This window comes from Morone saxatilis, unplaced genomic scaffold (genome assembly GCF_004916995.1).
Source record: "Morone saxatilis isolate NCDOM2014 unplaced genomic scaffold, NCSU_SB_2.0 Contig0, whole genome shotgun sequence".
Classification (NCBI taxonomy): domain Eukaryota; kingdom Metazoa; phylum Chordata; class Actinopteri; family Moronidae; genus Morone; species Morone saxatilis.
The window spans coordinates 16,147,205-16,161,513 of NW_023339650.1; the positions used below are offsets into that span (position 1 = coordinate 16,147,205).

Sequence of the window (14,309 nt, forward strand, 5' to 3'; positions counted from 1 at the left end):
GGGGGGGGGGGGGGGGGGGAGGCTAATATTCTTGGTACTAACTAAATGAAGTCCTTGCCTATAGCAGTGATGGCAAGTTTGACTGTCCAGGCTCATTAATGCAATGGTTGGGGATTGTATCAGTGCTGTGGTATGAGAGACAGCAGAGATGGTTTTGGTTATTATAATATCACATTAAAAAAAAGTAAAAATGTTGTTTTCCCCCTGAGTTTAAGCTGCATTCCAGTTGGGTGAAACAATTTTCTGGATATATCGGATAGCTGCGTGAGATGGACAGTGAATGTTTCATGTTCTCGTCTGATGTCTGTCTTGTAGATCAATACTGTCCCCTGTTTCGATACAGAGTGGGGTCAAAGATCGGGGGTCGATATTGCTTACTTTAAGTTATGTTCACTAATAGATACGAGAGGAAATCCATGCTGGAGGGACAATATCTGTGTTTTCATCATGATCAGAATCTCTGCAGTGCAAGTTCATCATTTAAGACAACAACCAGCTGCAGGAGAGCTAATGAACATAAAAAAATTACATACTGAGCTAAAACATTACGAATAAGTGTGTAGGAATAAATTACTTTGAGGTGCGTCCACCGTAAGACGCCATGCTGTCTCCTCTAACACTCGTCAACATGGCATCTTTCACCAGTACAGCTATTCTGTGTCTTCCTCAAGCTGTCCTGCTACGTGTTTTTGTTGACATGACAATCATACGGCATTGAACAATATGCACAAAATGGCTGCCAACTCAAACAACAATTGGTTCAGGGGCTGTGGACAAAAGAAATGTCTGGAATTGGCTTTTATCAAGATAAGACTGACTTAAGTGCCCACATGCCCCAAACACTCTCTGAGCCACCTCCACCAAACTCTACAGGAATACGCCCTTTAAAAAGAAAATGTGCCATAAATTAGGCTACTGTCTGATGAACTGGCTGCCCTGCTAAGTCAGCTGTTTTGTGGCTGATTACGTGAAGTGATATTTGATTTAAACTGTATTACTGATCTAAAACATCACCTTTTAATACTAAATTAAACTCAAAAGGCATATCAAATAATACCTGTGCAAGTGCTAAGGTATGTTTCCTTCTACAATTGTATTATAGCAGTATGTAAAATGACTTTTAACTGAAGCTACATACACAATAAAAGTACATTTTTAAGGGATTTTGGTGGCTGGTCTGAAAGCAACAGGAGTTTTAGGTTAAACTTCCAATGTTGGAACAGCTCGAGTGCTTAAAGCTCGACCACCAGATGTCACTCTTTGTTTTATATGAGGAATATAAACGTTGCACATCTTTAAAAACGCATAAAAAAGTAGGCGAATTCAAGTCAAACGTTGCTATAAGCTCCATATCACTCACACGTCCTCACAATTTGAAGGTTTTTGAGTGAAGTTCGGTGTAAGTTGAACCCTACCTAAAGAGAGACAGCTCTGACTGGAAGAAAATTAAACATATAGAGGGAATAGTGCTAGTTTAAAGCTAGCTCACTAATGTTTCACAGGCATATTCAAGAAAGTGCTACATTGTTTTCTGTGTTTAGTTCAGTTGGACAGCAGTGAGAAACAGTTCACAGCAACACAGTAACCCTGGTGGAGTCTAGTTTGATTTAAAAAAAAAGAGTTCCTTCAAGTGGAATTCAAATAAAACGTGTTTTAAAAGTGGTAATTGCAGCACTTACCCTCGCTTCCATACTGTTTTCCATTGTTCGCACCCATTTTAAAGAATACATAATCTATGCGCAAAACTCGGGTTATCAAAAGGAGTTAAATTCCAGAGAAAAAGGGCAGTCTTTCCATAAAGATAGGCTAGACAGTCAAGAGTTTTGTGTCGGGCCGCTAGCTCTGACTCCAAATAGTTAATCCAGATGTTGAACAGAGGACGCCTCAGCATTACGCAAAAAAAAAAAAGGAAAAAAAAGGAGGAAAAAAAAAACCTAGAATCCGGATTTGAGCTTCCAGCGGTGCAGGGCTTTCTATATCTGAACATCCACAGACACACACACAAAAAGAAATCCCGATTCGAGGACTTGGGAGGAAAAAGTTTTGTGAAGTGAAGCTAAATGGTAAGCAGCTGTTTATCAGGCTGAGTGCGGGCAATCACAGCGGCCAGACAAGTTTGTGAGGACGCGCAGCTCTCCGTCCACTGGATCTGGATTTAAAGAGACCGCAGACCAGAGAGAGGGAGATGTGGATATTTAAAAAAAGATAAGGGACAGAGAGACAGGCCGAGACTGTGACTCAGATACAGTCAAATCCCTACATACTGCAATACTGTGCTCCTTTTATATGCAAATGCTTGAATATACATATATATAAGGCAGTGGTGAAGTTACCTTTGCACTTGAGTATTTCCATTTTTTGCTGCATAGTCCACTACAATTATTTGACATTAGTTCCTAGTTACTTTGTAGATTCAGATTAATATAAAATAATAATAATAATTAATACATTCTGATTATTAATATTATAGATTAATAAAGTAGATGAAATTAGCCCCACCTTTACCATTAGTGATGCTTACTCATTACTAATTATAATCCAATAATATATCTGAAATAGGCTCTTCTGCACAATGAGTACTTTTACTATTTGTACTTTAAGTTATTAGAGTCTGTGGTATTGCTACCTTGGAGTTCTTCTTCCATCACTGCTCTAAGGTGACCCATCAAGTTATTTTCCTTCTTATAGCTCATTAATATTTATGTATTACAGGTGTGACTTTTATAGATTCACACTGAACCAACCAGACACTGAGGACACATAATCTCTTAAATATTCAGAGCATATTATAGACCTGCTGAAAGGAGAGAATGGTTTAACCACACATGTCGGAATCTTTCTATGAATAGCAGTCATACAGGTCATTGGATACCTACAAGTGAAGGCACCGGACAAAACCAGTTGTCTACTGCTGACAGTTGACTTAATATTCTGGATACATGTTGAAATTCCTTTCTAAATGCACACAGACTATAGATCTACAGAGGATTACATTTGGTCTACACTGACTTAGATCTTCTAATAAGATCAATGTTCTGGTTTTAACTCTTGAACTATTCACAAAAGGTCAACTTTTCTTTAAAAGTGCAGCTAATTTTGTATGGGACTTTTTGTAGGCATATTGTGCTTCCTTTTATTACATAGTAACATTATACATTATATGTGCCTACAGGCAACTCATATTTCAGCTATATTGGGAGTTTCAATTCGACTGCTCCTATACTTTCACACCAACTGCCATTTCTTTACTGTAGAAATGAGTTTGAAAAAGCAAGTGTGCCAAAAGTCACGACACATCTATGATATTTTTGATCACAATCAAGCCCTACCCTTCGCATTCAGCAGAGCGATTTCTTTTTTTAAATGTGAAGTGTGTGTATCTCTACTTTACTCTTACAAGCCATCCAGAATGCATCATGTACTTTAACAATGTTTGATTGGCTCACATGGTACCAATCAACTGGGCTCTTGGCTGTCTGAGAGAGGTCAAATGCCAAACCTCAAACCTTTACAGCCGGCAATCTCTGCCACACTGGAATGCATAGTAAGAAACTATTTCTGCAGAAGATGGAGGAGGCTGATGTGATCATAGACCAACTGAATTAACAAACTCAAAACTAGAAAAAAAGACTCATAGTAACTTCATAGTAATCCTGAGTTTGTGTAAAGAAAACAGTTGCTTTACCAAAACATTTATTCAAGTCTAAAAAAAAGATTTTTACACATTTTAAAAGCTTAAACTCATCACCTATAAAGCGAATGCAGTTTCAGATCAGCTCTGACAGTTGGCTGTTTTTGGTCATCCAGTGTGAGAACACACCCACAGGAGTGAAAGGGTAAGGGTTGACAGCAGGACTTATATTTATTTCAGGAAGGAGCTCAGATTTGGCTACAGACATGGCATAGCAGGCTGAACCAGAAACACTGAGGCCGTCCTCTGGCACAGATGCACTCTCGGAGATCGTGGTCAAGGCGCTGCTGGGGTCAGTCGCAGCGGTGCTCGTGGCAGCCGAGTGGTCATTTTCGGCCTCTGTGGTGGCCGGGTGGCGGGGAGAAAGTGGGGCAGAGCTGATCTCCTCTAGCTTGCTGTGTAATGTCCTCAGGGTGACAGGAAGGGACATACACCTGAGAAACAGCATCAGAAGAGACATTAAAACCTTTAAATTATTCGTCTAAAATGGTAGATATACTGCAAGGCATGAGGCCATACCTCTTCATGACAGTGGAAAGGTATTCATCCAAAGAAGGATCCCCTATTCCTGCGCCGAACATAGTGCAGCTAATCTGATGAGAATTAGATACATTCACCAGCACTGTGGCAAAAAAAAAAGCACCAATAAGTCATACAAGTTTCTAGTTTCTATGTCATTATCTCAAAATTATACACCCTATGGTCTTAAAAAAATAAAAAAAAACAAAAAAATAAAATCCAAACCAAATTGGATAAATAAAGGCCATTGTTGTTGATGCTGAAAAGTTGACATTTTTAAGATGTGGAGCCTGTCTAAACAGTGATACTTGCACATGAATATAAAAATGTGTAGTAAATGCTCACAAACAGCGAGGGAGTCAGTGTCAGGTCGGTGGAAGGTGACAGAAAAGCTGGTCTCAGACTCTGGAAGGACTTCAAAGTGCAGGTCACGAACCGAACCTGACAGCAGAATCCCATCAGTAAAGTGTCACATAACTGACTGAATGACAATTTCTCCACTTTTCCATGGATGGTCTCGTCGATTTAAACATATTGTGACGCTCTCTTGCCTGTTCTGGCACGCTGAGACGTGATGCAGCTCCTCAGCAGGGTGTTGATGGCACACTGATGTCGGAGCAGCTCCAGTAGGGCCGGGACATGGGCAGGGTGGGTGAAGGGAATACTGTCCACTACAGCCCCTCTCTGAGCAGGCACCTCCCATGCAGCTCCAGGGAGAACATAACTGTGCATCACACCACCAGGAAGAGGCTGGACAGAAAGTATTGATTCCCTTTATGGTAAGTATTGATTCTAAGGCTTGCATAACAATATGGTTTCAAATGAACCCAATTGCCTTTGGTATTCAGTTTAAAACAAGAGTGTTGAAAATACTTACCACTGTAAAAATAGGATCCTGTTCATCTAATTTCTCCTTGAGGCTGTTAGTGCTTGGTGAATGTCTCAATAGAAGCTTGGGTAAGGGTGCCCACTGCAGGTCAACATCTGGTATGGTCACATCTATGAAATATCAGAGGGAGCACAGTAAAGTGGATGCTTGTTGTGCTATTAGCCCAAATATAATTTTCTTTAAACATCATGTGTGGAAAAACACATTCACAGATTTACGGTGAAAAGCTGCCCAACCTGTAATTTGACTGAGCTTGTTTACAAAAGATGGCATCATCGGTATTCCTGGCTGCAGTTTCAGGAGAAAGCAGGCGGGCAGCATCTCATACTGTGCCTCAATCAGCGGCAGGAACACAGGATAACTGCCACAGCACACAATTTATTTAACACTACTGGCACTGACATTCCTATTCGCTGCGGGATGTAAAGTGAACGGCATCCTGTTGAGTGAGAGATTAAACAGCAACATGTTACCCCTGGGGATCCAGCTGTGGAGGCTGTGAGATCGCAGAGGCCATCTGAAGCTTGTGAGCCACATCACTGGCACCTACAGTCACCTGGGCTGCCTGGACAGCTGTATCCATCAGATCTTCAAAAACAAGATTTTTTTGGGGAAATACAAATCCCCTCCAGACATGTATTAAGCTTGGAACAACAACAACAACAAGTCTGATTTTTTCCCCTGCAAGTAAGTCAAATTTCTACATTTAAAAAAAAAAAAAAAAAAAAAAAAAGCCTATCATACCTATAAAAGTAAAATTATAATATGCAAATATTGCTTAGTTAAGAATCTCCTACTTCCCATTCTCCAGTGTACGTGCACTGGTGAAAGTTTCTACACCACACTTGTATAAATATGCATACTGGATCAGGTTTGACTAACAAAATATTAGTGACGTCACAAATCGTGCTCGTAGGCCACGCCCTTAAATATTTTTTTTTTTTTTTAAATCCCATCTTCAATGAGCACAGAGAAACTTTCCTCTCAGCAGATGATTGTGAAAACATCCTTCTAGTGTCAAACTCTGCACCTACGTCACTCAGCACAGCTCAAACATTCAACTGTAGGAACAACTTTAAGACCCTTTAAAGACTTTTTGGGAATGTGCCTCATGCATCCAAGTATTTAACAAAACCATTCATAGTTTACAGGCCAAATGTGAATCTGTTTGGCAGCTTTGACATCTTACGTAAATCCGACGTCTCCATTTCATCAGTAGGGATGATATAGAACTGGATAATCAGGGGGCAATCTGGAAGGATAGATTAACAATCAACTGAAGAAAAAAATATATACATATCTTGTGTTTTGGCTACTTGGTGTTACATACCTTCTTTTCCAGCTTTTAGATACCCAATCCTGCCATTGTTGATCATGTCCACTTGGGGGTCAGAGTCCTTTGGGACGCTGAAAGCAGAAAAACTACTGATTCCATTTGTATTAGGGCTGCAAGAGACTATTATTTTCATTATGATTGATCTATTTTTTAAATTAATCAATTCATGAAACATCAAAAAGTATTGACAAATGCCCATCACAACACCAGAAAGCTCAAAGTAAAGTCAGCAAATATTTGGCATTCTTGTTTGAAAAATGACTGAAACAATTAATGCCAACTCATTTTTCTTCGACGCAGACTAATTGTCACAGGTTTTCGGCATTCTTGTTTTCATGTCACTTACTTTGGCAAACGTGACATTTGCTGTAAGTCGTTCCCGAGACATTGCAGAGATGCAAACAATTTTAATTGGATTTCACTGGAACAAAAAAAAAAAAAAAAAAAAAAGAAGAAAAGAAAAAGATATAATGAGCTAAATGACTGCAAGAGGCCCAACATTTTGAAGATTAAAAGAATATTTCAAAGTAGGCACTTGTCTCCAGGGATGTTGTACTGGGCGAAGAGGCCTGCCAACTTCATGGAGAACTCAGCAAAGTCTTTTGACCTGTGCCAAAAAAACAAACCACCCCCCCAAAAAAAAGACTAATCAGCATCTAAAACAGTTTCTCTTAAGGAAATAATTTAAATAGCACTGTCATCTTTATCGCTGTAGTTTACGGGATAACAGTGCCGCCGGTTAAAAGCACATTTTAAAATTTACCATCATGCGAACGCTTACCTCAGCAGCTGAAGAAGGGACTCGCTGGGCTGCAAGACAATTTCAGTTTATTATCGTGCACAGTAAAGGGGAGAAATGTGAACAGCGCCGTCCACTTACAACAGGAGATCCTCCGTGTGGGGCCACTTTAACGTCCTCCACCCCGCCACATGGCAACAACACCACCTCCAGGTAGAACAAGTCGGCTGTCAGGTAGCATGTGGCCTCGGTAATGTGAAAACCCATTCTAGGGAGGATAGTATATTGTACCACTGCATTATATTACAAAAGAGATTAAAGCATAGATCACATCAGACAGGGAAAGAAAAGCTCTCTACCCTTGTTGTTTGGCAATCATTTCCAGACGAGACTTCATGGTATTCATAGAGGACACTGAAACACAGAACGCCTTACTCACAGGTGAACTCAAACACTAAAATACATAAAGAACCATTCGCATATTCTCTGTTTACCATTAAACACCTCCTGGAGCCTTTCCAGGGATCTAACCAGCGCCTCACAGGGTTTGGATTTATCTCTGGATTTGTCCTATTGGGGGACAAAGGGAAGGAAAAAAAACACAACAATGAACCCGTTGTGTGGCAATGTCATCCTTGTGTAAACAGTCCTTGGTCCTCCCGGCCCATCCCGCAACACACAAACTGCACGACACTGTGGTACAGGGAAGCGTTGATATTCGTATGTTTAACACTGCGGGGTGGGTACCAGGCAGGCTGTGACATTGCTGCACCTGAGAGTGTGAAAATATACATTGTGCATTGCTCACATTACTTCTTCTTTGAGAAGTCTAGTCATACAAAAGTCCTCCTCAGCATCACTGCTGGCAGGAAACTGAATGACAAGCCCCAGCTGTCTTATCCCTTTGGACCACACATCTCTTCAGACCACCAAGTAATCAAGTTTTTTTTTTAACCAGACTCCAGAGACTGACCACTGCCAAGCTCCACTTTGTATTAATCCAAAAGTATTATCTACCCTTCTGCTCCACCCGTGATAAATCTAGAGAAAACGAACACACCCTCTCATAGCTTCAGCATACAAGTTAGTATAGCAGTGTTAAATACACTTATGAACACTTTGCAGCCTTCAGAATCTATAAAGCCACCCAGACAAATGATACACATCTGCAAGTGGAGCATCTTACAAAGAACTGAACATAAAAAAGATATAAGAGGGTAAATATTGCAAAAGCAAATAACTGAGGCCAACGGATTGTGATCGTCTTGCCAAACAGGGTAGTGTTAAACATACTAGAAACAAAGCCAAGGACATAAGTCAACCAAAAAAAAAAAAACTATCAAGCAACTTGAAGTGAAGTGAATCCAAGTCACCATCAATGCACAGACTGCTGATCCGCCAACAAAGACGTGTGTGTTCCAGGATAGATGATCTCATTCTCAGTGCATCACCACACCAGTTCCTGACTTGCAGCACATCATCATATTAGAGAATCATCACCATCCAGTGACGAGTGTAATGACTTATATTAAAGCAGTCAGCACATTTTCTCTGCGTATAACTAGTAAGCTGCATATCTTTCAAACAACCCTGCCAATGGGAATGTTGTGTGATTGCCAGGATTTGCACTGTGGTATTTTAAAAAAAGAGAGTTCAAATTAACATGCTGATAAAAAAGACTGCATGTATGCAAGAAGATTACCAGAGGTAGTGGTTACTGGAATGGGGCTTACCATGCATCTTCGGACAAGCTGAAATGTCTCATTCCATGTCTTCTCTGCAAATTTCAAGTGCAGGTCAGAGATTGTGGACTTCATAACTTAAGCTTTAAAAAAAAGAAGAGAAACAGCCCATTAAACAATGTCAAAACATTAAAACTTGAATTGCAAAATTTTTTTTTACACATTTAATTGCATTGTCTCACATTTTAAGACATTTTTTACATCTTAGACACAGTTACTTATTTTTGGGGGGATTTATTTATGATCAGTCGTTTATTAAAATAAAAACAAATTAAAACCAACATTACCTGGCTTCTGAAAATCTGTGTCACTCTTGCTGACTTGAGTCTCCCCTCCTGAACAAACGTGCAAACATTTATGCGGATTAGCCAATGAATCAATTACCTGCCATGTCCAACCACACTGCCCTTAACCTCACTTTATGTGCAACCAGGAAGAAAATAACCAAAAACACCTCACAAATTACATATATTACAATACCCTTCATAACTATGTCTTTTCTTATTTATTTATTTTTTGTCATGTGGGATAAATGAACGTTGCATTCACATTAAAGTGAAGCAGAGTGTGGTTCTCCCAGGCGGGCGGGCGTTGTCAGACGGAGCCAAGCCCACAGGACGTGCAGTCAGTCGGCCGCTACCAGCCACCAGCCACCAGCCAAGTCTCTGGAGTTAGCTCGGGAGCTAGCCATGAGCTAACGCTGACTCTTCCCATCTTTTTCCACCATAACTCAACCTCCGTGGAAAAAAACGTCGTGCCAGGTGAACCACTCACTCGTTTACCGGTAGGTGGTAGGTTAAGTCGCACCGACACCGGCTGCTCTCTCACGCTGCATCATTTAGTTGTGATTAGCTGCTCGTTATCGGTAGCCTTTTATTTATTTATTTATTTTTATCCTCTTGCCTTGTGTGTGTGTCCACCCTAGCTTTGGCTAGCGAGGAAAAGCTGCTGAGTTTGACAAGGCTCGACCGAACATCTGTTGCTGGGTATCCGATTTGAACGTTTTTGTCCCTGTATGTGTTATGCGAGCCGCTAACCTTCATGTTAAACTTCGTGAATTGACTGCAAGGTGGTTTGTTAACCTGCCTCACAGGTTAGTTAGCTCGTTAGCAGCCACGTCGCCCACTGTTGTCAACCTGCGAGCTGCTTTACCTGCAGCTGACATGTCGGCAGCTAACTTGCTATCGAGTTAATGTTATTACAGTATTGTGCGTCGTCATGTGCGATTTCAGTCGTCGGTTGTTTTGTTTGTTTTGTAATGGGGGGGGGGGGTGAAATGGACACTTGGTCTGCTAACGGTGCATCACATGCTATTTTATCCTCGTCGTGCCAGTGTTATTAAGGTTATTGAGCAGGCAGTTTCACGATGCACACATACATTTGTGAAGCGAGCATGCTGACACGTCCGAATACAGTTGCACCCAGTTTTGAGGTCATCATTTCAACCTTTTAATACTTCTTTCTGTTTCCTTTTCTTGCTACTTTGGGGTCGGAATTGAACGTGCCTAACGCGACTTAAAATGTTACATGAGGATATGAAGATAATCTCTCCTCAGGACGCTTTGTTAGAAGATTTATTCCCCTTACTATGGGGGTTTAAGTGATGGAGGTAAAAGGAGATTTTACGTCAGTACTAAATCGTAGTATTGACCATCAGTGCATGGACCATTTCTGTTCATTTGTGTAATGACCCATTGGCTGCATTCCCATCTGTATCCCTGATCCCCCCCCCCCCGCCAGAGGTCTGTGAGGGCCTGGGATAGGAAAGAGCATTAACACACGCTTTAGGACATCATGGTATTCCCATAGTCTGTCTAGAACTGATCACTAAATCGCTTTGGCGTGTGTCAGAATTTATCCACTCCTGTCAGAGTTTGGAAAATACTGCCAGATGTTACCCAGAAGCTTTTAAAAAGTTCTATTTCTTTGCTGAAATTGCTTCCACAGGTTCCTTTTTATTTATTTTACTAAAGCGGGATTTGCCTAATGTCTTTCATGATGTGCCTTTGCCTACCTGTATGTCATCGATCTCGTCACAAACAGTATTTTCCCCCACAGGCTGCATTCACAAGGCAGCTCCTGATTTGGCCTTTTGCTGATTGATGATGAACGCACCTTTTTATTCTCATATTCGTGCAGATGTCTGAAAGGAAGATTACGATTATAAGTTCAAAATAGTGCATTTGTTTGGATCATTTTTACATATTGTATGGGGAAACACTTTTATTATTGCTAGGACTGTTTTTGTCATCGCAAAGGGGGGGAAAAAAGTAAAAGGAATCGTTCACTATACCTTTCTTTTTTGGTCCTATAATGGCAGGGAGGAGTAATAATGAAGCATACTGATTATAAAGCACTTTCTAATGCATCAGTCTAGTGCCAGTGGTCATTACCACATTTTATATTGCTGTAGTTTTAACAAGGTACAGAGAATTATCCTCTGCACTGCATTTGTAGTTTAATGGCAGTTTCTCCTGATTTCCTTTTATTGCTATAAGACACAGCGATGGCTCCGCAATCTAACGGCATGAACATTTTAGGATTTCTTCTCTCTTTTCTCTCTTTTCTCCCCAGGAATTATCATCCAGGCCTTTTGTTGCAGCTGGAACCCTCCGAGTGATTTTTTTTGCGGTCTTCATTTCACTTCCCTCCGCCTCCAGGTCGAACTTCCTCCCTTTTTTACACTCGGATCTCCTGGTACACAGAGCCATGGCAGCTGCTAAGCCAAAAGGGCAGAACTCCCTCGCCCTTCACAAAGTGATCATGGTGGGCAGTGGAGGAGTGGGGAAGTCGGCCCTCACTCTCCAGTTCATGTATGATGAGGTGAGCAACTCCCATAAGTCGTCGTGGTAGGAAAGGTTTCTCTTTGTTGGCATGATGGGCGACCGAGTTGAGGACAATGGTTAACACAAAGCTTTGTTTCCCTTTCCTCGTAGTTTGTTGAAGACTACGAGCCCACCAAGGCGGACAGTTACAGGAAGAAAGTGGTGCTGGACGGCGAGGAGGTACAGATCGACATCCTTGACACAGCTGGACAAGAGGACTACGCAGCCATACGGGATAACTACTTCCGCAGTGGCGAGGGTTTCCTCTGTGTGTTTTCCATCACAGAACTGGAATCATTTGCAGCGACAGTAGACTTCAGGTCCAGTAGCATTTCAATGAGTTCGCCCATCTATTAGCATTTAATGACTGTGGCTGTTACGTATTCTCCCCTGCTGAAATAAATAAACAACGTACACCGTTTTGGCATTTCGGAACATCATGACATGCAAATGCTTTTCCTACAATTTCCCCTCATTTACGTAACACTTAAGGCAACTTTAGCAAGCAGTAGTCTGTTTACATAATTCATGGCTGAATGACATTTCCTGTTCCACAGGGAGCAGATCCTGCGAGTGAAGGAGGATGAGAACGTGCCCTTTCTCCTGGTCGGTAACAAGTCAGACTTGGACGACCGACGGCAGGTCAGCGCAGACGAGGCGAAGGCACGCGCTGAGCAGTGGGGCGTGTGCTACGTGGAGACTTCGGCCAAAACCCGCGCCAACGTTGACAAGGTACGTTTGACTAGCTAAGAACCGGCGTCTCCGGAACAAGGCTTACGCTGTTGATCTTGAGCAAACGGAGACACGTGACTCCCACTTTTGTTGTGCTTTCACAGGTGTTCTTTGACCTGATGAGAGAGATCCGGGCAAGGAAAATGGAGGACAGCAAAGAGAAGAATGGGAAGAAGAAAAGTAAAAGTTTGGCCAAGAGAATTAGAGAGAGATGCTGTATTTTATAGTGGTAAAAGACAGCAGGGTAGCTGCTTATGTACATATACATTTCTCAGACTTTTGCATTTACTTTGTGCCCATACCTGACCATGACTTTCTGTTCCTGGCTAACAGGACATCTGACCGTGTGTCAGGGAGTAGTAAGGTGGCACTCCATACACCATTTATAGCTCTAACTTTTTATGTGCTGACACTCCAAATAATTTATGTTCTCTCTCTCTCTCTCTCTCTCTCTCTCTCTCTCACTCTGACCGCGTTACAGAGTGTAATAAATGGATGGTGTTTTTAATTTAGGCCTAAGCTTGACAGAGGCTGAGCCTTGAAATGTTACAAAAATCTTTCATTGTAAAGTTTGATGTGTATAATCTATTCAGACAACTGTGCAGTTCAAAGCGCTAGAAATGAAGGTGTCAGAGCCAAGGTTTAAACGGGGAAGATGTAACTGGAGCTTGGGTAGGAAATGTTGAAGTTAACAGACTCAGCAGTGTAGTGTCAACGCAGAACTCATCAAGTGCCACCAAGGAAATGTACATTGCACTGGTGAATCTATGAAGCATTTTAATTGAGAGATTGTCGTGTAGCCACAGCCGGAAATTTGATGCCATTCCTATTTGTCGTTTTACGCCTCAGTTTTACTACGTTGTATGGTTCTGAACCATCTTTTTATCTGTGAAGTCAAACATTTCTTTCTTCTCCTCCTATCATATCAACCAGTGTAAGATAAGCGCACTAACGTTTCCCGTTTTCTTTCCCCTTCGCGCCACTTTGTTGAGTCTTCTCAAATGCACAAACAACATTGATCATTACCCTTAAATCTGTGAGGGATTTTACAACACTTGAACTTTTTTCAAATCTCAACATTTCAGAAGTTTTACCTCACACGGCTAATGAGTTTCATTGCCTTTTTGTTTTTTTGTTTTTTTTGCGATACAGGAATCCCTGGTGCTCTGATAAAAGGTGATTCCATAACACTACATCCTTTACATGCTGTCGTGAAAACATCTTCAAGTTGATAAAAGTAAATCGCTTCCAGTCATGTAAAGATTTCTTTTTGCCAATTGTACTTTTCCTGGCTCAGACTTTTAATCACCAACCTCGTATTCCTCTGTTTTGTTTTTACTTAAAACGTATTTCGTAATAGGGATTTAAGTTGGAATACATTAATGGATAGAGGAATTTTGTTTTTAAGATAAAATATTTAAAAGAAATGAATGCAGGCTTGATAGACGTACGGTGGTACCTGTCCAAAAAGGTTGCTCTCAGTCTCCAAAGAAAAACGCTAGCTAGTACAAACAAGTGCCCACTTATTAATGGAACTTGCTATAGTGAGCATCAAATAGCACTGCAGTGTTCATGGTGGTGGCAAACATTGAAGGGGAACTTAAGAGAATATCATTCTGAATGGCCTGGGAAAGAAATGTAAGGTTAATTCATGTACAGTGCATCACTGTTGCCTCTGTCCATTGTGAATGTGAATAATCCCCCCCCCCCCCCTCCAAGCCCTCCTGTTTTGCCTGTAATACGTAGGCTGCCATGATGTTGGCCCGCCAGAAAGTTTCAGAGGACATTGTTTCTGGCTTTGTTCCCGCCCTACCCTTTGAATTAAGGGTGTTGTTA

At 41.3% G+C, this 14,309-nt stretch overlaps 3 protein-coding genes across 5 annotated transcripts in view; 1 reads left to right on the forward strand and 2 right to left on the reverse strand.

The window, feature by feature from the left end:
* Positions 1-2,137, reverse strand: part of LOC118323258 (F-box/LRR-repeat protein 7-like) — a 25,440-nt gene extending 23,303 nt beyond the window's left edge. The window contains exon 1 of the mRNA XM_035655203.1: positions 1,680-2,137. Coding sequence (XP_035511096.1) covers positions 1,680-1,716 — 37 coding nt within the window. The 5' untranslated portion in view covers positions 1,717-2,137. The remainder of the gene's footprint in view (positions 1-1,679) is intronic.
* A 1,514-nt stretch (positions 2,138-3,651) lies between these two features.
* On the reverse strand, positions 3,652-9,604 carry zgc:111976 (uncharacterized protein LOC553663 homolog). The gene is made up of 18 exons (XM_035655223.1): positions 9,466-9,604; positions 9,204-9,251; positions 8,908-8,999; positions 7,669-7,744; positions 7,534-7,588; positions 7,316-7,442; positions 7,217-7,245; positions 6,971-7,042; positions 6,782-6,856; positions 6,430-6,506; positions 6,289-6,351; positions 5,573-5,687; positions 5,336-5,460; positions 5,088-5,209; positions 4,762-4,960; positions 4,556-4,651; positions 4,211-4,313; positions 3,652-4,125 (listed from the first exon to the last, which is right to left on the reverse strand). The coding sequence occupies exons 3-18, from the start codon at positions 8,989-8,991 to the stop codon at positions 3,768-3,770; spliced, it is 1,776 nt and encodes a 591-aa protein (XP_035511116.1). The 5' UTR covers positions 8,992-8,999; positions 9,204-9,251; positions 9,466-9,604; the 3' UTR covers positions 3,652-3,767.
* On the forward strand, positions 9,541-14,203 carry ralaa (v-ral simian leukemia viral oncogene homolog Aa (ras related)). 3 transcript variants are annotated; one of them, XM_035655241.1, is made up of 5 exons: positions 9,541-9,677; positions 11,491-11,739; positions 11,853-12,061; positions 12,299-12,473; positions 12,578-14,203. In XM_035655241.1, the coding sequence occupies exons 2-5, from the start codon at positions 11,626-11,628 to the stop codon at positions 12,698-12,700; spliced, it is 621 nt and encodes a 206-aa protein (XP_035511134.1). In that variant the 5' UTR covers positions 9,541-9,677; positions 11,491-11,625; the 3' UTR covers positions 12,701-14,203. The 3 variants fall into 3 exon arrangements, with proteins under 3 accessions (XP_035511134.1, XP_035511126.1, XP_035511143.1); XM_035655233.1 differs by having other exon boundaries at positions 9,568-9,700; XM_035655250.1 differs by lacking the exon at positions 9,541-9,677 and adding an exon at positions 9,778-9,902.
* The last annotated feature ends 106 nt before the right edge of the window (positions 14,204-14,309 follow it).